This window comes from Pezoporus wallicus, unplaced genomic scaffold, assembly GCF_028554395.1.
Source record: "Pezoporus wallicus isolate ANWC-B61680 ecotype Strahan unplaced genomic scaffold, APGP_CSIRO_Pwel_v1 contig_14403, whole genome shotgun sequence".
NCBI lineage: Eukaryota > Metazoa > Chordata > Aves > Psittaciformes > Psittacidae > Pezoporus > Pezoporus wallicus.
The window spans coordinates 1-20,828 of record NW_026635945.1 but is presented as its reverse complement, the minus strand read 5'-3'; the positions used below and the strand labels follow the sequence as shown (position 1 = coordinate 20,828).

At 65.5% G+C, this 20,828-nt stretch overlaps 5 protein-coding genes across 5 annotated transcripts; 3 read left to right on the top strand and 2 right to left on the bottom strand.

Moving 5' to 3' along the window:
- Window positions 1-192: 192 nt before the first annotated feature.
- PPP1R35 (protein phosphatase 1 regulatory subunit 35) lies at window positions 193-1,056 on the top strand. Its single transcript, XM_057398725.1, has 4 exons — window positions 193-279; window positions 365-572; window positions 668-777; window positions 865-1,056. Exons 1-4 carry the CDS (start codon window positions 193-195, stop codon window positions 1,054-1,056), a joined length of 597 nt encoding a protein of 198 aa, XP_057254708.1.
- A 579-nt stretch (window positions 1,057-1,635) lies between these two features.
- On the bottom strand, window positions 1,636-4,062 carry MEPCE (methylphosphate capping enzyme). Its single transcript, XM_057398726.1, has 4 exons — window positions 2,836-4,062; window positions 2,145-2,363; window positions 1,913-2,039; window positions 1,636-1,764 (listed from the first exon to the last, which is right to left on the bottom strand). The coding sequence occupies exons 1-4, from the start codon at window positions 4,045-4,047 to the stop codon at window positions 1,712-1,714; spliced, it is 1,611 nt and encodes a 536-aa protein (XP_057254709.1). The 5' UTR covers window positions 4,048-4,062; the 3' UTR covers window positions 1,636-1,711.
- A 713-nt stretch (window positions 4,063-4,775) lies between these two features.
- Window positions 4,776-9,396, bottom strand: ACTL6B (actin like 6B). The gene is made up of 14 exons (XM_057398724.1): window positions 9,261-9,396; window positions 9,019-9,095; window positions 8,260-8,425; window positions 7,610-7,710; window positions 7,429-7,526; window positions 6,676-6,770; window positions 6,490-6,596; window positions 6,249-6,338; window positions 5,721-5,782; window positions 5,517-5,631; window positions 5,353-5,433; window positions 5,163-5,258; window positions 4,970-5,056; window positions 4,776-4,886 (listed from the first exon to the last, which is right to left on the bottom strand). The coding sequence occupies exons 1-14, from the start codon at window positions 9,283-9,285 to the stop codon at window positions 4,806-4,808; spliced, it is 1,281 nt and encodes a 426-aa protein (XP_057254707.1). The 5' UTR covers window positions 9,286-9,396; the 3' UTR covers window positions 4,776-4,805.
- Window positions 9,397-12,576: 3,180 nt separating this feature from the next.
- On the top strand, window positions 12,577-15,257 carry EPO (erythropoietin). Its single transcript, XM_057398723.1, has 5 exons — window positions 12,577-12,631; window positions 13,365-13,492; window positions 13,601-13,687; window positions 14,340-14,504; window positions 15,121-15,257. Exons 1-5 carry the CDS (start codon window positions 12,619-12,621, stop codon window positions 15,244-15,246), a joined length of 519 nt encoding a protein of 172 aa, XP_057254706.1. The 5' UTR covers window positions 12,577-12,618; the 3' UTR covers window positions 15,247-15,257.
- Window positions 15,258-16,724: 1,467 nt separating this feature from the next.
- On the top strand, window positions 16,725-20,614 carry LOC130593506 (transferrin receptor protein 2-like; the record flags this gene model as incomplete). The annotated part of the gene is made up of 14 exons (XM_057398721.1): window positions 16,725-16,790; window positions 16,984-17,173; window positions 17,252-17,386; window positions 17,783-17,888; window positions 17,967-18,089; window positions 18,384-18,500; window positions 18,668-18,804; window positions 18,906-19,072; window positions 19,245-19,364; window positions 19,902-19,984; window positions 20,059-20,122; window positions 20,194-20,261; window positions 20,333-20,409; window positions 20,519-20,614. Coding segments are annotated over exons 3-14 (1,220 nt in total), but the record flags the coding sequence as incomplete, so codon positions are not given.
- Between the last annotated feature and the right edge of the window lie 214 nt (window positions 20,615-20,828).

Below are 20,828 nucleotides of genomic sequence, written 5' to 3'. Positions count from 1 at the left end.
GTGGAACACATTGGTCGCCATCTTGGGGAGGGCACGGACAGGCGCCGCCATCTTGAGGAGGGAGCGGTGTGCGTCGCCATCTTGGAACGGTGAAGCGTGTGTGCCGCCATCTTGGAGAGGGTGTTCCTGCTGGAGGCCGCCTTCTTGGTAAGGGGCGTGGTCTGCACCGGAAAGGGCGTGTCCAACCCCGAGATGAGGCCGCCGGTCGCCGCGCAGCCGCCGCCACCGGGGGGGATCCTGCGGCGGGGGGGAGGGCAGCGCGGGGGATGCGGGCGGCAGGTCCGGACCCCACCATTGAGCCCTTAACGGGGAGGGGGGAGCTGAGCCATGGCCTCCCCGCTCACGCTCCCTCCACCCCCCACAGGTGCGGTTCGCGGTTGTGGGGCCGGGGCAGGACCATGAGGAGCAGCGCGGGGGGGCCCCGTTGGCGGCCCCGGTTCCCAACAGCTCCCGGGCGGCGGCGGCAGAGGCGCGGGGGGGGGCGGAGCCGTTCGATGCCCCCCGCGCGGCCGCGGCCCTGCTCGGGAGCTCGTTCGCTGCCCGCTGCGCCGTGGCGGGGGCGGCGGCCGCAGGTGAGGCCCTGCTGTAGGGGAGGGATGGGGTTGGGGTTGTGTTTGTCTCCCTTCTCGTTTTAATCGAAATCCGCTCTTTTCACCCCATTCCGCAGCCATGAACGTGCCCCCCGCGCAGCGCCTCTACCGCGGCCTCGTCAGCCTCGCCGTGCCCCCCCCGATGGGGCCCAGGAGGGGGGCGCTGCCCCACAGCGCGCCCCACAAGGTGAGAGCCGCCCCTCCCTGCACCCCAATCCCCTCACCCCTGCTCCCCCCCGCACTGTGTTGGTCTTTTCCTCCCCCTCCTCCTCAGGTTCCCGGCCCTGCCATTGGCGCCCCTCCGGGGGGGGAGGGGGAGCCCTGGCTGCCCCCCTCCGCCCCCCTCGCTCCCCTCCGGCCCCTCCCCCGCCCCTCCGACGCCGCCTTCGTCATGTACCGGAAGCTGCAGCAGTGGGGGGGGCGGCTGAGGGGGAGTCACCCCCTTCTCCACCCCCCCACAAAATAAAGCCTTCTTTTCAAGCTTTGTGGGTGAATCCGGGGGGGGGGGGAGTTATTCACAGACGCCCCCCATTGGGGAATGCGTTCCCGTCAGCCATTGCGATAAACGGTGGAGTGATGGTGGTCCAGAGTAAAAACTACAGCTCCCAGAATCCCTTGCGCTCTCGCGCATGTGCAGCGTCCCTAGGCGGTGCCAACGGGTCACTATGGTAACGGAGATGTACCATGGTGATGATGCGGAGGGGGAGATATTTGCATCCGTGTCAATGGTAGCACTTGGAGACACCCTTTTGGGCTGTACCACTTGTGGTGGTGGGGAACACCACCCCTTGAACGATGGGTGAGACAGAATGGGCACAGATTTCTCCCCCCACATAGGGGGGGACCAAAAATGGGCTGGACCAAAGTAGGTGACACCCCCGCCAATGAAACGACCCCACATTGACCAATCACCTCCTTTATTCCCAACCCCCCCTCAGCACAGACCAAACCACCGCAAACACCCGCGGGGGAAGGGGGGCTGGGGTTGGAACACCCCAAAGTCGAGGGGGGGTGGACTCCCCCATTTGGCATCTTCTTCTGTGGGTGGGGGGGGAAGGAGCGAACCCCCCCCCATTGGTGGCATCGGGGTCCCCCCACAGTTGTGGGTCGTGGGGGGGGGCTCAGTGGGCGTTGCCTTGGCCCTTGTGGAAGAGATAAATGGGCCGCTGGAAGCCTGTGGGGAGAAAGGGGGGGTCAGGAGCATCCAAAGTTCACCCCACACCCCCAGGATGTCCTTATGGGACCCACCCTCCCCATTTCACCCCATAGCCCCATCCTTGCTCCTCCAACCCACCTCACAGCCCCCCTCCAGAAGCTCCCACCTTTGGCCGCATGCTGGGGGGTCCCCAGCAGCTCGTAGCTGTCGAACCCCACCTCGGGGGAGGTCAGGTAGGACGGGAACTGCTCCGGGCGCAGCCGGATCCGCTGGTAGTTCCGGTACGTGGTCTCCTGGAGGGGTGGCATAAAGTGAGCCCTGAGACCCCCCCAAACCGCCTCTGAACCCCCTAAAACCAGCCCTGACCCCCCTCCCCCCCAAATACCCCCCCCACTCACGGTGAGCCCCTTGCGCTTGCGGTAGGAGGCCCATGGCTGCGGCTCCAGCAGCAGGAGCCCGCCGGGGCGCAGGTGCCGGTAGACCCTGCGGAAGAGGCGCTTGAGACCCTCGTCGCCCCAGTTCAGCTGCACCCACTTGGTGAGGGACAGGCAGAGAACGACGTCGAACTCCGGGCGCTGCGCGGCCACGGCCTCCTCGCGCTCGGGGACGTAGTTACCCTGCAATGGGGGGGGGGGGGGCCGGCCAAACAAGCGCTGTGGATGGGGTTTAGCGGTGTCTTCCTCAGTCCCACCCTTTAAGCTCCTCCCCTCTCTAAGCCCCACCCCGTACCCAAACTCTTCCAATCCCCCGACCCCCAAACCCTGTCCCAATACCCACTGTATTCAACCCAAAATCATACTTTGTATCCCCAAAACCCCCTTATGACCCCCAATCCTCACCATCACCACCACAAATCACCACCAGCCCCCTCCCCTACATAGAATGCTCCCATATTCCTATATAACGCTCCATATCCCTATATAATGCTCCCATATCCTTTATAACCCTCCCACATCCCTATATAACCCCCCCACATCCCTCCCCGACCTTACTTTGCCTCCCCGCGAGACCCCCCCCAACCCCCTTCCAGGCCTCCCACAGACCCCCCCACCCCGGGTTCCCCCCCCAAGCCCCCCTTTAGGCCCTCACCGTCACGAACACGACGTTGTGCGGGAAGTCGGCGGCCCCGGGCCCGTCGGGGGGCAGGCGGGGGGCAGCGATGGGGCCGCGACTGGCGAGCAGAGCCGCAGGAAACCCCTTCCTCCCTCCTCCTCCTCCTCCTGCTGCCGCCTCCCCCCCGCCCGCCTCGGCCTGGATCTCCTCCGACAGGTAGTGCCGGATGTTCTGCCGGGCCGAGCGGATCAACCCCCCGTCAATGTCCAGCCCCACCACCCGGGCGGGCCCCCAGCGCTTGGCGATGCTCAGGGTCAGGTGCCCCACGTTGCAGCCCACGTCCAGCACCTCCTTCCCCGCGAACCACTCGGGCCGCATGGCGCGGAGCCGCCCGTCCTCGCAGTCGGGGTTCCGGTACCCGTAGTATTTGCAGTAATTCCCGTACTGGAACTTCCGAGCCTGCCGCCGCGGAGGGGTTTTCCCGGGCGGTTTCGGCTTCTCCGGTGGAGGCCGCGTCCCTTCCGATTTACTGCAAGTCCGTCGGCGCTTGCGATGCCGGCCGGGCCCGGGGCAGGCGGCGGTGGCGGCGGTGGCAGCGGCGGCGCACGGGGGGGTGCTGGCGGCGGGGAGGGCGTGCGGGCAGGCGGCCTCATCGGGGCCGGACGCGGCGGGACCGGAGGCGGAGGCAGCGGAGGCAGCAGAGGCGGCGCTCGCTCGCTGCTGGCCGCGGTGGCGGTGTCGCCGTCGGGAGGACTTGGCCGGGGAGGCCAAGCGGAGGCCGTCGCCCGGCGCGTTGAGGCTGAGCGGGTCGGTGATGTCCCGGGGCACCAGGATCTCCACCGGGTCGCGGCCGCGGGCGGGCAGCGGGGAGCTCTGCGGGGTGCGCGCGTTCAGGGCCCGGCTCACCTCCTCGTCCAGGAGGCTGTTGAGGTTGAGCGGGTCGAAGATGTTCCCCCCGAGCAGGAACTCGGACGGCAGCACCGGGCCGCACTCCGAGGCCGCCCGGCGCCGCCGCTTCCACGCCGGCTGCTTGGCGCCGCAGCTGCTCCGCCGCTTGCCCCCCCCCGCCGACCGGAAGCCGTTGCGGGGCCGCGGGGGCTCGGCCGCTTCCTCCTCCTCGTCCTCCCGCCGCGCTCCGGCCGCACCGGAGGAGGAGGCTGGAGGCGGAGGCACCAGGAAGGCCTCAGGCTCGGCCGCCATAGCGGACCGCCCCGCGCATGCGCGATGCGCGCCGGCGCCTCCGCGCATGCGCGCCGCCGCTAGGGGGTGCTATGCGCCGCGCGACGCAGCCGGACCCCTCCGCGCCCGCCACCTCCCTCCCGCGATGGCAGGAGCGCGCCGGCCCGCCGCGCTTTATATAGCCGGTGGGCGGGGTCCGACGGGACCACGCCTCCCGAACAGGGGCGGGCGGCAGCTCGTAGCCAATAGAGGCCGAGCCCTCGCGGGACGTCGCCAATCAGAGCGCGGCGGCCCGCGGAGGGAAGGCGGGGGCTTGGAGAATACGGGGTGGCCGTGACGAGTGCCTGCTCGAGGGCGCCAACCTAACGGCGGCGCGGGGAAGCGGAGAGAGGCGGGAGGAAGCGGTTGTGGGGAGCGGGGAGGGGGCGCGGGCCGCGGCGGCGGCGGCAGGGACGAGAGAGCAGGGGCAGAGCGGTGGGAGGTCGGAGCAGGCGCGACGAGGACGCCATCGGGGGGGATCGGTGAGGGGTCCTCAGGGCGCATCGCGGGGAGGGGGCTCTGCGCATGCGCAGAGTGCCCTCCAACCCCTCCCCCCAGCCCCCTCCCCCTTTCGGGCATGCGCGCTGCGGTGCGCGGGAAAGCGTTGAGGTGGAGCCCGCGCCGCGACCCCCCCCGCAGCGTCCGGATGCCGTTTTTGAGGTAAAAAACCCTCAAATCGGTCAAACCCCCCCCACTTTGCGTCATAAAATCACCCTCCCCGCTCCCTCCAATGCCTCATGCCCGCACACAGCCGCGGTCTGCGCTCGAAGGCGTTTATTGGGGCGCGCTCAGGGGCACTTGCGCTCCACGCACTGCTTCCCCCCCTCCTCGTACTCCTGCTTCGAGATCCACATCTGCTGGAACGTGCCCTGGGGGGTCACACAATCGGGGGGGTTATGGGGCTGGGACCCACAGCGGGACACCCCCCCTTGGTCCTGCCCGTGGCACCCACCAGGGAGGCCAGGATGGAGCCCCCGATCCAGGGGCTGAAGCGCCGCTCCATGGTGCTGTTGCTGGCGATCAGCTTCAGGCGCATGCTCTGAAAGGGGGCGGGAAGGGGATTATGGGGTGTGGGACAGCGCCAGCCCCATAGATCCCACACAGAGGCCCCCCCCCGCCCTCTAAGCCCCACACAGGGCCCTCACTGGAGGTGTCTTCTGTGACAGCTCCCGGTTGAGGCGGTCGGTGAAGCCCTGCAGCAGCGTGTTCCCCCCGGTGACAATGACGCTGCCATAGAGACCCTATGGGGATGGTGGGGGACAGACAATGTTGGGGGGTCACCTCTGAACCCCCACCTCCACCCCATAGCCCTCCCCCATAGGCCTGGGCACTCACTGGTCTGATGTCGATGTCGCACATCCCGATGCTGGTGGTGACCACGTGCCCCACGCCCAGCATCGTGTTCCCCGAGAGACCCTGGGGGCGATGGGGGGGTCAGAATAGGGCTGAGATCCCCCATATGCAAACACCCCCCTCCAGGACCCCCTGCACCCCCAAACCTTCACGTTGGAGGGGTCAAAGAGCCCCTCGGGGATGCGGAGCCGCTCGGCCCCATAGTCCGTGTTGTAGCCATTGGGCATCTCATAGTGAACTGTGGGCATCTGAGCGGCCACCCTGGGGGGGGGCAGAGCAAAAAGGGGGGGATATGGGGGGGAACCCCTAAACCCCCCTCTAAGCCCCACCCCGGAGCCCGCAGCACTCACTGCTCGTCATATGGGGAGTCTGAGACCTGCAGCACGGAGGCTTGGAAGTCCTGGATCACCTCCTGAGGGTAGGGAGGACCCAAAGTGGAGCCCCCTGAATGGCTCCTGGGGTCCGGGAACCCCAATAAGGGACTCAGGGGTCAAGGAAGCCCCACTAAGGGACCCAGGTATACGGGACCCCCCCAGTAAGGGACCCAGGGGTCAAAGAACTCTCAATAAGGAGCCCAGCCATATGGGATCCCCCCAGTAAGGAACCCAGATATATGGGACCCCCAAATAAGGGATCCAGATAGATGGGACAACCCAAAATAGGACCTAGTTACATGGGAACCCCCAATAAGGAACCCAGCCATATGGGACCCCCCCAAATAAGGAACCCAAGTATATGGGACCCCCCCCAGTAACGAACCAAGCCATATGGGACACCCCCAAATAAGGAACCCAAGTATATGGGACACCCCCCAATAAGGGACCCAGCCATATGGGGCCCCCAAAAATAGGACCCATATATATGGGGCCCCCCCATACATTGCAGGTGAAGTTGTGCCAGGACTTGGAGACCTGCGGCAGCTTCTCCTTCTTCTTCCAGTTGGGGGGAGCCCCCTCCCGCACCGGCTCCTGGGGGCGGGGCCTCGGCCCCATAGCAATCAGCGGGGTGGTGCCGAAGTGGGCGTGGCCAATGGCAGAGCGGATGGAGCCTAACAGCTGCCTTCTCTCTGATAGGCTGTTAGCCAAGGGGGCGTGTCCCCGCCTCAAGCCCCGCCCCTACCTTGGCGGCGATCATGTATGGGGGCACGATGTCGATGTTCATCTCCTGGAAGAGTTCCCGGCACTGCATGGAGATGAAGTCCCCGGCCAATGGCGACTTGACGATGCCTGCGGCAGCCAATGGTGAGTGGAGGAGCAGCGCTGGCCCCACCCCCTGCCCCCCCCCAGGCCCCGCCTCCCGGCTCACCCTGCTGCAGGATGTAGCCGTCGTGCACGGGGATGGCGGTCGTGTGCGTGGCGCCGCTGTCCAGGACCAGCCCCGTGCTGCGCCCATTGGCAAAGCTGCGCCCTCGCCGTCAAGGGGCGACAACGGGGGGCTTTTGGTGACCCGGGTGCCCCATAGAGCACCCAACTATGCACCCAAGCCCCCCATAGAGCACCCAGCCATGCACCCAAGCACCCCATAGAGCACCCAGCCATGCACCCAAGCACCCCATAGAGCACCGAACTATGCACCCCAAAGAACACATCATAGAGCACCCAACCGTGCACCCCATAGAACACTCCATATAGCACCCTACTGTGCCCCCCATAGAGCACCCTATAGAGCACCCAACCATGGACCCCATAGAACATCCTGTACAACACCCAAAAATGCACCCAAGCACCCTATAGGGAACCCAGCCATGCACCCAAACACCCCATAGAGCACCGAAACATGCACCCCATAGAACGCCCCATGGAACACCCAACCATGCACACAAACACCCACCCCATAGAGCATCCAGCCATGCACCCCATAGAACACTACACAGGGCACCCAAACATGCACACAAACACCCCACAGAACACCCAGCCATGCACCCACCCAGCTCTAGACCCATCCACCCAGGTCTAAACCGACCCAGACACCTCTAGATCCACCCAGGGCGAGGTTTGTTGTTGGTGTGAAGGTGCCATTGCTGGGTGCCACCATTGGGTGCCACCGTGGGGGGGATACGCGGTGAGCACGGCCGTTTTGCAGAGGAAGAAGGCCGGGATGTTGTAGTGCTCAAACATCAGCTCCGTCAGCTTCTCCCTCTTGGCACGAGTGTTCCACTGCGGGGACGGGGGGGAGCCCGATGGGACATGTGGGGGGATGTGGGGGGCACTGGCACCGAGGCGGGGAGGGGTGCACCTACCGGGGCCTCGGACATGAGGACGGGGTGGAGACCCGGCTCCGACTTGACGTGTTTCCCATAGGTGTGGTCCAGGATGGCCTGGAAGCACTCCCAGTCCTCGACTGGGGGCATGGGAACAGATGGGGCGACCCCAGCCCCATGAGGGCTTCCATTGGGTGACCCCAGCCCCACGGTGGCTTCCATTGGGTGACCTCAACCCCATGGTGGCTTCCCTTGGGTGACCTCAACTCCATGGTGGCTTCCATTGGGTGACCTCAACTCCATGGTGGCTTCCTTTGGGTGACCCCACCCCTATGGGGGCTTCCATTGGGTGACCTCCAACCCTATAGTGGCTTCCATTGGGTGACCCCAACCCCATGGTGGCTTCCGTTGGGTGACCCCAACCCCATGGTGGCTTCCATTGGGTGACCACCCACAACCCCATGGTGGCTTCCATTGAGTGGCCCCAACACCATGGCAGCTTCCATTGGGTGACCCCAAACCCATGATGGCTTACGTTGGGTGACCCCAACCCCATGGTGGCTTCTATTGGGTGACCCTCACCCCCATGGTTGCTTCTGTTGGGTGACCCCAACCCCATGGTGGCTTCCATTGGGTGACCCCCAACCCCATGGTGGTTCCCCATGGCCCTAGAGGGGGTCCCCACTCACTCATGCCATTCTTGAGGGGCGAGAGCACCTCCATGCCCTCGCGGGCCACGTGCAGCGCGTTGGTGTCGATGTAATAGACCTTGCCCCCCTTCTTGTCCTTGTCCCCATCCAGCTCCAGGGCCACCTCCTCAGGGGACAGCAGCCCCACGGTGGTGGGGAAGTCTGCCTGTAGCCACCCCATGGACGTGGCATGAGGGTGGTGACCTCAGGGAAACCATGGCCATGGGGATGGCACCATGATGGGGACATTGGCCTATGGTGATGGTTTTGGGGACGCCACCATGGAGGCACTGGGGGTGTTGGGGGGGAAGGGGGGGGGAACAGGCAATGTTGTGATGACATGTGATGACATACAGTGACATGTGATGGCATATAATGACATGACAGGACATGTGATGGCATACAATGACATGTGATGGCATACAATGACATGCGATGACACAGAATGATAGTGATGGCATACAATGACCTGATGACATACAATGACATGCGATGACATATGATGGCATACAATGACATGTGATGACATGCAATGACACATGATGACACAGAATGACGTGATGACAGGACATTTAATGACATGCAATGACATGTGATGGCATACAGTGACATGTGATGGCATACAGTGACATGCGATGACACATGATGACATACAATAACATGAGATGGCAGGACATGTGAAGACATACAATGACGTGATGACATACAGTGACATGTGATGACATACAATGACACGTGATGCCATACAATGGCACTCACCTTGGGGCAGTCCTCCCCGGCGTACCCAGCACGCACCGAGAAGGAGCCGATGTCGAACACCAGGGCCCCGACCTCATCTGGGATGGGGGGGGGGGGAATCACGGTGACACTGGGACCCCCCGTCCCCCCCCATCCGGTAACACGGCGCCCCCCACCCCCAACCCCGCCGGCCACGCCCCCTCCCTCTACGCCACGCCCCCTCCCCGAGGCCACACCCCCTCCCGCGCCGTGTCGCCCCCTACCGCCGCCGTAGACCCCCCCGCTCATGGCGGCGGCCGCGCGTTCAGCACTGGACAGCGCCCGCCGGCCGCGGTAGGCGGGGCCAGCGGCGCGCAGCCAATGGGCGGCCGCCGTGCACCGCGCTCGCTGATTGGCCGCCTCCGCAGACAATGCTTTAAAGGGGCAGGCGCCGTTTTTGTTGTGAATAAGGGGTCTCCATGGCAACGGGTTTAAAGAGGAAGGGGCTGTACTCGTCGCCATGGAAACAGGCTAGGGGAGGGAGGGGAGACACATCAGGTTTCCATAGAAACAGCCCGGGAGAAAACGGGGGGGAGGTGGCTGTTCCGTCGTCACCATGGCAACGGGGGCTTGTATTTGTCAGGTTCCAAGATGGCGGCTCCCGCGGTCACGTGGCGTGCAGCACCGCCAATGGGCGAAGCCGTCCGAAGGGAGGGGGCGGGTCCAAGCTACCGGAAGCGGAAGTGAGCCGGCGGCGGGGACGCGGCGAGGTGCTGGCGGGGGGCGGGAGTGGAGTGTGGCGTGGGGGCCTATCGGGGTCCGGGGGGATCTATGGGGTCTATGGGGCTTGGCACAGGGGTTATGGGAGCCTATAGGAGCCTGCGGGGATCTATGGGGCTTGGGACAGGGGTTATGGGGGTCTATAGGGGCCTGGGAGGGGTCCACGGGTGTCTGTGGGACTGGAGGGGATGTAAAGGGGTCAATGGGGGGGGCTATGGGGCTGTGGATCTTGGGACAGGGGTTATGGGGTGTCCGGAGTGGTCTATGGGGGCCGGGGGAGTTCTATGGAGTCTGTAGGGCTTGGGCTGGGGGAACTCTAAAGGGGTCTATGGAGCGTTTTGGCAGGTCTATGGGGCTTGGGATGGGGGTTGTGGGCTGTCTGTGGCGCTCGAGGAGGGCTCTGGATAGTCCCTATGGGGCACCCAGGGTCTGTGTGGGGCTATGGGTAGCTTATGTGGGTCCGGGGTGCCTGGATGTGCCCCTGACCCCCCCATGTCCCCCCATAGAATGTCCTCAGGACCTACAGCAGCGCCGGGGGGGGGCTCCCCGGCCCCGCGGGGGGTTGACCCCCCCCCTTCCCGTTGCCGCCGCCGCCGAGGCCTGGCCCCGCGTCCCCCCTTCATCCCCCCCCCCTCCTCCTCCTCCTCTTCCTCGGCCCCCCCCACGGACGTGTTCGTGACGGCCAGAACCGACTTCCGGGCCCAGCTGCGGCGCTGCCAGCGCCTCCTGGCGCCGGCGGGGGGGGGTTCGGCAGCGGCCCCCCCCTCCGAGCTGCGCCTGCACGGGCTGGGCCTGGCCGTGCCCCGCGCCATCAACCTGGCCCTGCAGCTGCAGGCGGCCGCCCCCGGCGCCCTCCGGCTCCACGCCAGCACCTCCTCCGTCACCCTGCCCCCCCCCGGGCCGCCCCGGCGCCGCCGAGGGCCCCCCCAGAGCCACGAGGAGGAGGAGGAGGAGGAAGATGAGGATGAGGAGGGGGCAGCCCCGCGGCCCCGCCATAACTCGGCCATTCACATCCGGGTGTGCAGGGAAGCGCCCTGTGCCTGAGCAGCACCCATGAGTGCTATGGGGCACCCGCAGCGGGAGGCTCCAGGGCTATGCAGGACCCGAGGACATGGGGACACCGGGAGCTGGATCAGCAACGGACACCGGGAGCCACGGAGATGGCAGCACGGGGACATGGGGACACCCGGATGTCACCACAGAGCCACCAATGAGCCGGGGACGCCACCGTGAACTCATTCCATGGTCACCAAGGTGCCACCAAGCCCTGAATGCCCCCCCCCACAGTGGACTTGCATTGGGGAGGGACACAAACACACAAGGACCCCCCCAATAAACCTGGTGGTGGCAACGGTGACACTTTGGGGGCGGAGCCTAAGGGGGGGCGGAGTTTGTTTGGGGCCCGGGGGGGGGGGGGGGGGGACCCCGGGCTTCCTCCGCGTCATTGGTGACCTTTGGGGCAGGAAACCCCCCATGGACCCGGCGTCAGCGTTGGGGAGGGGGACGGACGGACGGGGACGGGGACGGACTCCACCACTGCCCCCCTGTTGTGGGGGGGTCCTGGCCCTGCTGCTGTCCCCGTGTCCCCGGCCACCCCCCCCCCCGCCGCCCTTTGTCCCCGCTGGCGCCGCGGGGCCGGAGCCATGGCCGGGCCGTGTGGTTCCGCACGTAGGGGCCTGGCAGGGGCCCAGGTCCGGCGCCCCCCCCCCCCCCCCCCTCCGGCCCGTGGCTGGGGGTCCCCACCGGGGGACATCCCTTCCCCCCGGCATTGGGACCCGGTGACGTTGGCCCCATTGTTTGGGTGCTTCCGGTGCTGGGGGGGGGACACGGGCACCCCCCCTTGCACACACGTGTGGTTGGGCCCGGCTGTCCCCGTGTCACCCCGGTACCAGCACGGGTGTCCCCAAGGCCACGTGGGGCTGCCTCATCCCCATCCCATCGCTCTGGGTCCCTACCCCACACCCTATCCCATTCCTTGTCTGTGCCCACGTCTCATCCCACATCCTTGGGCCATCCCCGGGGCCCCATCCTGGGCTGTGTCCCTGTGTCCTCATCCCTGTCCTGGTGTCCCCCTTCAGTCCCAGGTCCTCATCCGTGTCCCCATTCCCATGTTAACCCCCATCCTCATCTCCCCATCTCTGTCCTAGGCTATTCACCTGTGTCCTCATCCCCATCCTGGTGTTCCCCTTCATTGCCATCCCTGTCCCCATTCCCATGTTAAACCCCATCCATATCTCCATCCCTATTCACTCCTCACAATCCCATTCCCACGTCCCCCCCATGTTACCTGCCTTGTCCCTATTCCCATCCCTTTCCCCATTCCCATCCCTGTTCTGGGGTCTGTCCATGTGTCCTCATCCCAGTCCTGCTGTCCCCCTTTATTCCCATCCCTGTCCCAATTCCCATGTTAATCCCTGTCTCCATCCCCATTCACTCCCCACAATCCCGTTCCCATGTCCCCCCACATTACCCCCAGCCCCATGTCCCTATCCTTGCCTTTGTGTCCCCATTCCCATCCCTTTCCCCATTCCCATCCCTTTCCCTATTCCCATTCCTGTCCCCATTCCTTTTCCCCTCTCCCCTCCCGCCCGGTGCCCCCCCCCCCCCCATTGCCGCCACCGCGGCGCCGGGGCCGGGGCCGGGGGTGGCCCGTGGCCAGCGCAGACGTGCTGGGGCCAGCGCGGCCTTTTCCTCGATGGCCGGGCCCGGAGAGGGGGGGGCCCGGACGGGAAAACCCCCCCCCAAAGGGCGCTTCCGGCCCCGCGGCCCCTCGGATCAAACATTAACCGGGGCCGGGGCCGGGGGACGCGGCCGCCGCTGCCGGGGCCACCCAGGGACCCCCCCGTGCCATGAGCAGCAGCCATGGGGGCCGCGGGTGAGTGCAGGGGGCACCCATTCATTGCAATGGGGGGAACCCGGGTGAAGGGGGTGGGGGGGGCACCCAGGACCCTGAATTCATTCATAGCAATGGGGGATGTGGGTGTTGGGGGGGGTCCCAGGAGGTCACTTCGGGGGGGCACCCAAGACCCTGGGTTCATTCATAGCAATGGGGGGGGGGGCTTATTCTGGGGGGTACCCACGTGTATAGGGAGCCCAAGGGCTGGGTTCATTCATTGCATTAGGGGTCCTGGCTGTTTGGGAGGTTCCAAGCGTATGGGGCGGTGTCCCTGTTTTGGGGGGATCTCAGGTATAAGAGGGAGTACCTGTTCTGGGGGTGCAGTCCTAAGGTGTTACAAGTGGGGGAGCACCCACGTGTGTGGGGACCCCAAGAGCCTGGGTTCATTGATACCAATGGGGGATATGGGTCTTGGGGGGGGGGGTCTCAGGTATATGGGTGGCACCCACATGTGTGGGGACCCCAAGGGCTGGGTTCATTCATTGCAATGGGGGGACCTGGGTGTTTGGGGCATTCCAAGTGCATGGGGGGGTCCCTGTTTTGGGGGGGTCTCAGCTTTAAGGGGGGGGTCCCTATTGGGGGGGGTGGAATTTTAGGGGGTTACAAGTGGAGGGGCACCCATGTTTCTGGGGACCCCAAGACCCTGGGTTCATTGATAGCAATGGGTTTTAACCCAGGTGTTTGGGGGTGTCCCTCACACCCCCCCCCCCAGGGCTCTGCTCGCTGCTGCTGCTGCTGCTGTTGGGGGTCCCCGGGCGCCCCGAGGGGCCCCCCCCACTCTGCGACCCCCGCGTGCTGGAATGGTTCATCCTGGAGGCGCGCGACGCAGAGAGGGCGCTGGTGAGGGGGGGAACAGCGGGGGGGGCGCGGGGGTCGTGGGGGACAAGGTGGGGGGGCCTGGGGATGCCGGTGCCGGTGGTGGCAGCATCCCTGTGCCTGCCCCCCCAGGCCAGCTGTGGACCACACTGTGAGCTGCCCGAGGCGGTGCCTGTGCCCTACCCCGGAGTGAACTTCAATGAATGGCCACGGCTGGAGGTGATGGGAAGGGGGGAAAATGTGGGGAAATGGGGGAAAATGTGGGGGAGATGGGGAAAAATATCGGGAAAGGGGAAAAATGTGGGGAAATAGGGAAACATAGCGGGAAATGGGGGTAAGTGCAGAAAAATGGGGAAAATGGAGGAAATAAGGAAAAGCATGGGGAAAAAAGGGGAAAAAAATTGTGGGGGAAATGGAGGAAAAGAAGGAAAAAATGATGAAATAGGGGAAAAAATGGGGAAAATAGGGATAACGGGGGAATAGGGAAAAGCATGGGAGGAAATAGGGAATCATGGAGGGAAATAGGGAAAGCATGGGGGAAATGGGGAAAACATGGGATTAATTGGGAAAAAAATGGTGGCAAATGGGAAATCTGGGAAAGTGAAGGATATAGGGAAAATATGGGGGAAAATGGGGGAATAGGGAGAAGCATGGGGGGAATAGGGGCACATGGGAAGAAATAGGGAAAGCATGGGGGACCAGGGAAAAATGGTGGGAAATGGGGAAAAATGGCGGGAAATGAAGGGAAACAGCATGGGAAAATAGGGGAAAATGGTGGGAACTGGGGATACAGTGGGGGGCAATGGGATAAACTGGGGGTGATGGGGGGCTTCCCCCCCCCGTGACCCCGCTGTGACCCCGCCCCCCGCAGGCCGCGGCGCGCGCCCAGGACGTGCGCGGGGGCGTGGCCACGCTCGAGGCCGCGGTGCAGCGCGCGCGGGAGCTGCTGCCGGACCCGCGCCTGCGCCCCCTGCTGGAGCGCGCCAACAGCGCCGCGCGGAGCCTGGCGCGGCTGCTGCGGGAGATGACTGCGCAGGTACGGGAGGGCCTATGGGGGGGACATGTCCTGCTATGGGGAGATCCATGTCCTGCTATGGGGGGAGATCCATGTCCTGCTATGGGGGGAGTCCATGTCCTGCTATGGGGGGGGTCCATGTCCTGCTATGGGGGGAGATCCATGTCCTGCTATGGGGGAGATCCATGTCCTGCTATGGGGGGAGATCCATGTCCTGCTATGGGGGGAGATCCATGTCCTGCTATGAGGAAGATCCATGTCCTGCTATGGGGGGAGATCCATGTCCTGCTATGGGGGGAGATCCATGTCCTGCTATGGGGGGAGATCCATGTCCTGCTAAGGGGGGAGTTCATGTCCTGCTATGGGGAGATCCATGTCCTTCTATGGGGGAGATCCATGTCCTGCTATGGGGGGAGATCCATGTCCTGCTAAGGGGGGAGTCCATGTCCTGCTATGGGGAGACCCATGTCCTGCTATGGGGAGATCCATGTCCTGCTATGGGGGGTTCCATGTCCTGCTATGGGGGTCCATGTTCTGCTATGGGAGGGTCTATGTCCCGCTATGGGGGGCTCCATGTCTTGCTATGGGGTGGGTAATGGAGGGTCCCTGTCCTCATCATGTTCCTTCCGCCCCCCAGGTCACCCCCTCAAGCGCCCCCCCCCGGCAGTGGCAGGTCCGGAGCCTGGGCCGGCTCCTGGCTGTTCACAGCAGCTTCCTCCATGGGAAGGTCCGGCTCTTCCTCATGGACGCCTGTCGGCAGTGACCGACAGCAGCCAATCAGCCATTGGCATGGCAGACAGCAGCCAATCATCCATCAGCACATGCCTGACAGCAGCCAATCACCCATCAATGTGGGAGAGAACGGCCAATCATCTATCAGCACATGCCTGACAGCAGCCAATCACCCATCAACATGGGAGAAAGCAGCCAATCACCCATCAGCGGATGACAGGCGGCAGCCAATCACCCATTGACAATGGCAGGCAGTTATCCATCACCCCCCCACCCTGTTCCCTGCGGAGCCTCCCCCCGGCACGTTGGACGTGCCGGCAGGTGACTGACAGCCTCCCCCCCCCCCGGGCTACCCCATGGACACCGGGAGCTGTCACTCAGGGGAGACGCGGCCCCACAGCAGCGATGTCTGAGTCCGAGCCCCCCCCCGTGTGTGTGTGAGACCCCCGTAACTTAATGCGAACACGAGAGTATTTATCTGAGCTCATTCATTGATCTCAGCTCATTCACAACAACCTTCACCCCCCCAGCACACATGGGATCCCCCCATTGCCTTTGGCACGCCCACATTGCCTTTGGACCCCCCCCTCATTGCCTTTGGGAGACCCCCTATTGCCTTTGGGACCCCCTCATTACCTTTGGAACTCCTTTATTGCCTTTGGGACCCACCCACTGCCTTCAGGTCTCTCCCTTCCCTTTGGAACCCTCCCATTTCCTTTGGGACCCCCCCATTGCCTTTGGGAGCCCCCCATTGCCTATGGACTCCCCCCCATTGCCTTTGGGACCCTCCAAATCCATCCCACCCCCACGTGGTCAGTGACCGGGGTCAGATAAGGTGCAGCCAGACCGGGTGGCGCCAGGGCAGGGCCTCCCGCGAAGCCACGCCCTCCTTCCTGAAGCCACGCCCCCCCATACAGGTGCAGCCATTCACTGCTTCCTGACGAGGCCACGCCCCCTCCATTCAATTCCCCCATCCGAAGCCACGCCCGTTCTCGCGCAGACCATGTCCCTTCCAGCCTCTGGCCACGCCCCTTTTTCGCGCCTGCCGGGGAGGGCGGGAGCAGAGCAGGACGAGCGGCCGAGGGGTGAGCGCGGAAAGGGGGGGCCTGGGGGGGGGTGCAGGGGAGTTTGGGGTGGTCAAAGGGAAATTAAAGGGGTTGGGGGGGATATGGGGATGGGGGAGACACCGGGAGGGGGTTGGGGGGCGGGGAAGAGAGACCGGGAGCAAAGTCCACCCCATGGAGGAGGAGGGGGACAAACGGAAGAACCCCCCCAGGGCGCCCCCGAACCAATGGAGACCCTGAGGCGCTGCTTCCATAGACGGGTAAGGGCCCCCCCCAAACAAGTGGTCCCATGACACACACCCCCCCCGGGTGATGACGTAACCGGTGACATCATCGCAGCCCCTGGGGGGAGGGGCGGTGTTGTATTCTCGACACCAGGATGAAGAAGAGGAAGAGGAAGGGGAGGGGGGGGCAGGAGCCGCAATCGTGCGGCTGCCTAGGCCCCGCCCCCGAGGCAGGCTCCACCCCCACGTGACGTTGGCTCTGGGCTCCGCCTCCGCCTTCCTGGCAGGTAGGGACCCCTGAAACCCCATTGCACCCCATTGAACCCCATTGCAACCCACTGCACCCCAGTGCACCCCATAGCACTCCATTGCACCCCACTGAACTTCATTGCAATCCATTGCACCCCATTATCCCCTCACCCCATTGCATCCCACTGCTCCCCCCATTTCCTCCCCATGAGGCCCAGCCCCCTCCCGCAGGGCTCCTGGTGGCCGCTCTTGGCCACGCCCCCTGCAGGGGAGGGGCTTGGGTGGGGCCGTCCCCTCCTGGCCCCGCCCCCGAGGAGGACCCAGGGGGCGTGGCCATCGCCGGGGCCCCGCCCCCGTGGCCACGCCTGCGGGAGCTGCTGCAGCGCTACCTGCTGGAGGAGCGCATCGAGGCCTGGGTGAGGTGCGTGCCCCCCCCCACCGGACCCCCTGCCCCCCCCTTGTGACCTTTGACCCCGGCGTGACCCCGATGACCCTGTAGGGAGGTCAGCGCGGGGCCACACGGGGCGGGGTCGGAGCGGGGGCGGGGCCTGGCGGGGGCGGTGCTGGAGGCCATGGAGGGGGCGGGGCTGAGCCGGGCATGGAGCCGCCCACAGCCCCTCCCCCTCCCCACACGGTACCGGGGTCCGGGGGCATGGGTGGGGTCAAGGGTCATGGGGATCACTCGGGGTCTCAGGGAGGAGGAGGTCACAGGGGTCATGGAGGGCTATGGGTTGGGGTCACAGAGGTCAGGGGGTCATGGGGGGGGTGGCGGGGTCACGGTCAAGGGGTCACAGGAGCTGGGGGAGAAGGGGGAGGGGCTCGGAGGGGTCACAGGGTCACAGGAATCAAGGGGTCAGGGGTCTTGTGGGGAAGGGACTGGGGTCACAGATGTCACAGGGGGTCAAAGGGAGGTCAAAGGGTGGGGGCTCCCAGCAGGTCAAAGTTCACCGGGGTCATGGGGGATGGGGGTGGTGGGTCGGGGAGGGGTCATGGGTGTCTGACCTCCGACCCCTGACCTCTGACCCCACAGGGGGTCAGCGTCACTGCAGTGGGTGGACGGGGGGGGCCGGGAGCTCGAGCGGCTCCGCTTGGACCCGGAGGCCTTTTGTGCATGGAGCGCCCCTGGCAACGCCACGGTGACCCCTGACCCGCCCCCCCGACCCTAACCCTCACCTCTGACCCCCCGCTGACAGCTGACCTCTAACCCTCTGCAGGGGGGGCTGGTCTATGGGCATTACGGGCGCCCCCAGGACCTGGCGCTGCTGCGGGCCCGGGGGGTGCCCCCCCGTGGGAACCTGCTCCTGGTGCGGCTCGGGCGCGGCCCCCCCGCTGCCAAGGTGGGCAATGGGGGGGGCTATGGGGTGAACCCTATGGGGGTGCCTATGGGGAGGTCCCTATGCGGGTACCTGTAGGGGTGCCTATGGGGGTACCTTTGGGGGGGTGTCTATGGGGGTGCCTATAGGGGTACCCATGGGGAGGTACCTATGAGGGTCTCTACTGGGAGTGCCTATGGGGATACTTATGGGGGGGATCCCTATGGGGGTGCCTATAGGTGGGCTCCTTATGGGTGTCAGAGGATCCACGGGGGGCACGGGAAGGTACCAGAGTCCCCCCCATCCGTGTCCCCCCAGGTGGCAGCAGCGGCGGGGGCAGGGGCTCTGGGGGTGCTGCTGTACCCGGACCCCCAGGACACGGCCGGGCCTGGCGGGGACCCTGGCTTGGGGGGTGACACGGCTGTGACTGTGCATGTGAGTGGGGGGGCAGTGGGGGGTGTCAGTGGGGTGGGGGGGAGCATTTGGGGGGGTCTGGGGAGGTTTGGGGTGTTGGGGTGGTTGGGTTTGATGTGGGTCTATGGGGGGGATCTGCACTATTGGGGTGCTGTGGGGGGTAACCCCGGTTCTGACTAACCCCGCAGCTCCAGGAGGGCTCGGGTGACCCCTACAGCCGAGGTTTCCCCTCCTTCACCGGCCGAGCTCCCCCCGGGCCCCCCCCGGGGGTCCCCCCCATCCCCGCGCACCCCATCAGCGCCAACACGGCCGCGCGGCTCCTCCGGTGGGTATCCCCCCCCATCACCCCGGGGTCCCCCACTGGGGGAGATCCCTGTGACCCCTATGGGGTTGCTCACGTTCCACCCCCTCCCTCCCCCATTGCAGGGTTCTGGGGGGCCCCCGGGCCCCCGCGCGCTGGGGGGGGCCCTCGCGGGGGCTTTGGTACCGGCCGGGACCGGGGGAGCGGCGGATCCGGCTCAGCGTGGCCGCGGGGACCGAGCCCGGGACCCTCACTAGCGTCTTTGGGGCCCTGGAGGGGCGGCTGGAGCCCGGTGAGGGGCGGGGCCAACGGAGGGGGACGGGGCTAAAGGGGGCGTGACCAATGGGGAGCGGGTGCGGTGGCGAAGGAGCGCGGCTATAGGAGGAGGAGCCTGCAGAGATTTGAGGGGGCGTGGTTTGTTGCGGGGGGGGCGTGGCTTTGCTGACGCCGTCACTCCTCCCCAGACTGTTACATCATCGTGGGAGCGCAACGTGATTCGCTGGGCCCCGGGGCGGCGGCGTCGGGGGTGGGCACCGCGCTGCTGCTGGAGCTGGCCCGGTTCTTCGCTGCCATTGGGCGGGACGGTGAGGGGCGGGGCCAACGAGGGGCGGGACCAATGGGGGGGAAAAGGCGGGGCTTGACCCCTATTTCTCTGTGGTTTAAAAGCCACCGGATGCTTTGAGCTGGCTCCCCCCTGGGGTCCCTTCACCCATGGGTGCCCCCCCCCATGACCCATGTGTGTCCCCATGACCCATTCACCCCCAATGGTTGCCCCCCTGTGACCCATGGGTGCTCCCCTTCACCCATTCACCCTCAATGGGTGCCCCCCCATGACCCATGGGTGCCCCCTGTGACCCATTCACCCTCAATGGGTGCCCCCCCATTGACCCATGTGTGTTCCCATGACCCATTCACCCCCAATGGTTGCCCCCCTGTGACCCATGGGTGCTCCCCTTCACCCATTCACCCTCAATGGGTGCCCCCCCATGACCCATGGGTGCCCCCCGTGACCCATTCACCTTCAATGGGTGCCCCCCCCGACTAATGGTTGCCCCCCGTGACCCATTCACCCCCAGTGGGTGCCCCCCTGACCGTGGGTGCCCACCCCATGGCCCCCCCAGGGTTCCAGCTCCGCCGCTCGCTGCTCTTCATCAGTTGGGATGGAGGCGAATTCGGGCACTTGGGGGCCACCGAATGGCTCGAGGTGAGAGCTCCCCCCCCATGACTCCCCCCATAACCCCCCCCATGACCCCCCCTGTAACCCCCGTGCCCCCCCAGGGGTACCCCGACCTCCTGCACACCAAAGCCGCCGCTTACATCAGCCTGGACCAGGCGGTGCTGGGTGAGCCCCTCCCCCCGTGACCCCCCGTGACCCCCCCCTTGACCCTCAGTGACACCCCCCACCCCCCCCAGGTGCTGACCGCTTGGTGGCCAAAACCAGCCCGACCCTGGTGAACCTCATCGAGAGCGCGCTCAGCCAGGTGGGGGAGGGGCGGCGGGAGGTGGGGGGAGGGGGAAGGGCCCCTCTGACCCCCCTCCCCCCCCATTGCAGGTGGAAAGCCCCAACGAGGGCGGGAAGAGCCTCCTGGAGCAGGTGACGCGGCCGGGGCGGGGCTGGGAGAGTGACGTGTGAGTGAGGGGGCGGGGGCCTGGGGAGGGCACGCCCCCTCCGTGCTGCGGGGCGGGGCTCAGTGACGTCAGGGTCCCCACGTGTCTGTGTTCGGGGGGAGGGGGACAGGATCCGGCCGCTGCCCCCCGAGAGCGGAGCCTTCCCCTTCACTGCGGCCGCCGGGGTCCCTGCGCTGGAGCTCGGCTTCGATGAGGTGGAACCGGGGCCCATAGCCCATAGAAACACATCCCATAGAAACACATCCCATAACCCATAGAGATACATCCCATAGCCCATAGAAACACATCCCATAACCCATAGAGATACATCCCATAACTCATAGAGATACATCCCATAACCCATAGAAACACATCCCATAACCCATAGAGATACATCCCATAACCCATAGAAACACATCCCATAACCCATAGAGATACAT

Bases quoted from the DNA above. Each gene is read 5' to 3' on its own strand.
- MEPCE (XM_057398726.1), bottom strand. From the start codon at position 4,047: ATGCGCGGAGGCGCCGGCGCGCATCGCGCATGCGCGGGGCGGTCCGCT. The intron at 2,364-2,835 runs GTGAGGGCCTAA...CCCCCATTGCAG, and splicing joins ACAACGTCGTGTTCGTGACG to GGTAACTACGTCCCCGAGCG. The intron at 1,765-1,912 runs GTGGGAGCTTCT...TTCTCCCCACAG, and splicing joins CCCCCAGCATGCGGCCAAAG to GCTTCCAGCGGCCCATTTAT.
- PPP1R35 (XM_057398725.1), top strand. From the start codon at position 193: ATGAGGCCGCCGGTCGCCGCGCAGCCGCCGCCACCGGGGGGGATCCTG. The intron at 280-364 runs GTCCGGACCCCA...CACCCCCCACAG, and splicing joins GCGGGGGATGCGGGCGGCAG to GTGCGGTTCGCGGTTGTGGG. The intron at 573-667 runs GTGAGGCCCTGC...CCCATTCCGCAG, and splicing joins GGCGGGGGCGGCGGCCGCAG to CCATGAACGTGCCCCCCGCG.
- EPO (XM_057398723.1), top strand. The intron at 13,688-14,339 runs GTGATGGGAAGG...CGCCCCCCGCAG, and splicing joins ATGAATGGCCACGGCTGGAG to GCCGCGGCGCGCGCCCAGGA. The intron at 14,505-15,120 runs GTACGGGAGGGC...TCCGCCCCCCAG, and splicing joins TGCGGGAGATGACTGCGCAG to GTCACCCCCTCAAGCGCCCC.
- ACTL6B (XM_057398724.1), bottom strand. From the start codon at position 9,285: ATGAGCGGGGGGGTCTACGGCGGCG. The intron at 7,527-7,609 runs GTAGGTGCACCC...CCGTCCCCGCAG, and splicing joins TCCTCATGTCCGAGGCCCCG to TGGAACACTCGTGCCAAGAG. The intron at 4,887-4,969 runs GTGGGTGCCACG...GTGACCCCCCAG, and splicing joins GCTCCATCCTGGCCTCCCTG to GGCACGTTCCAGCAGATGTG.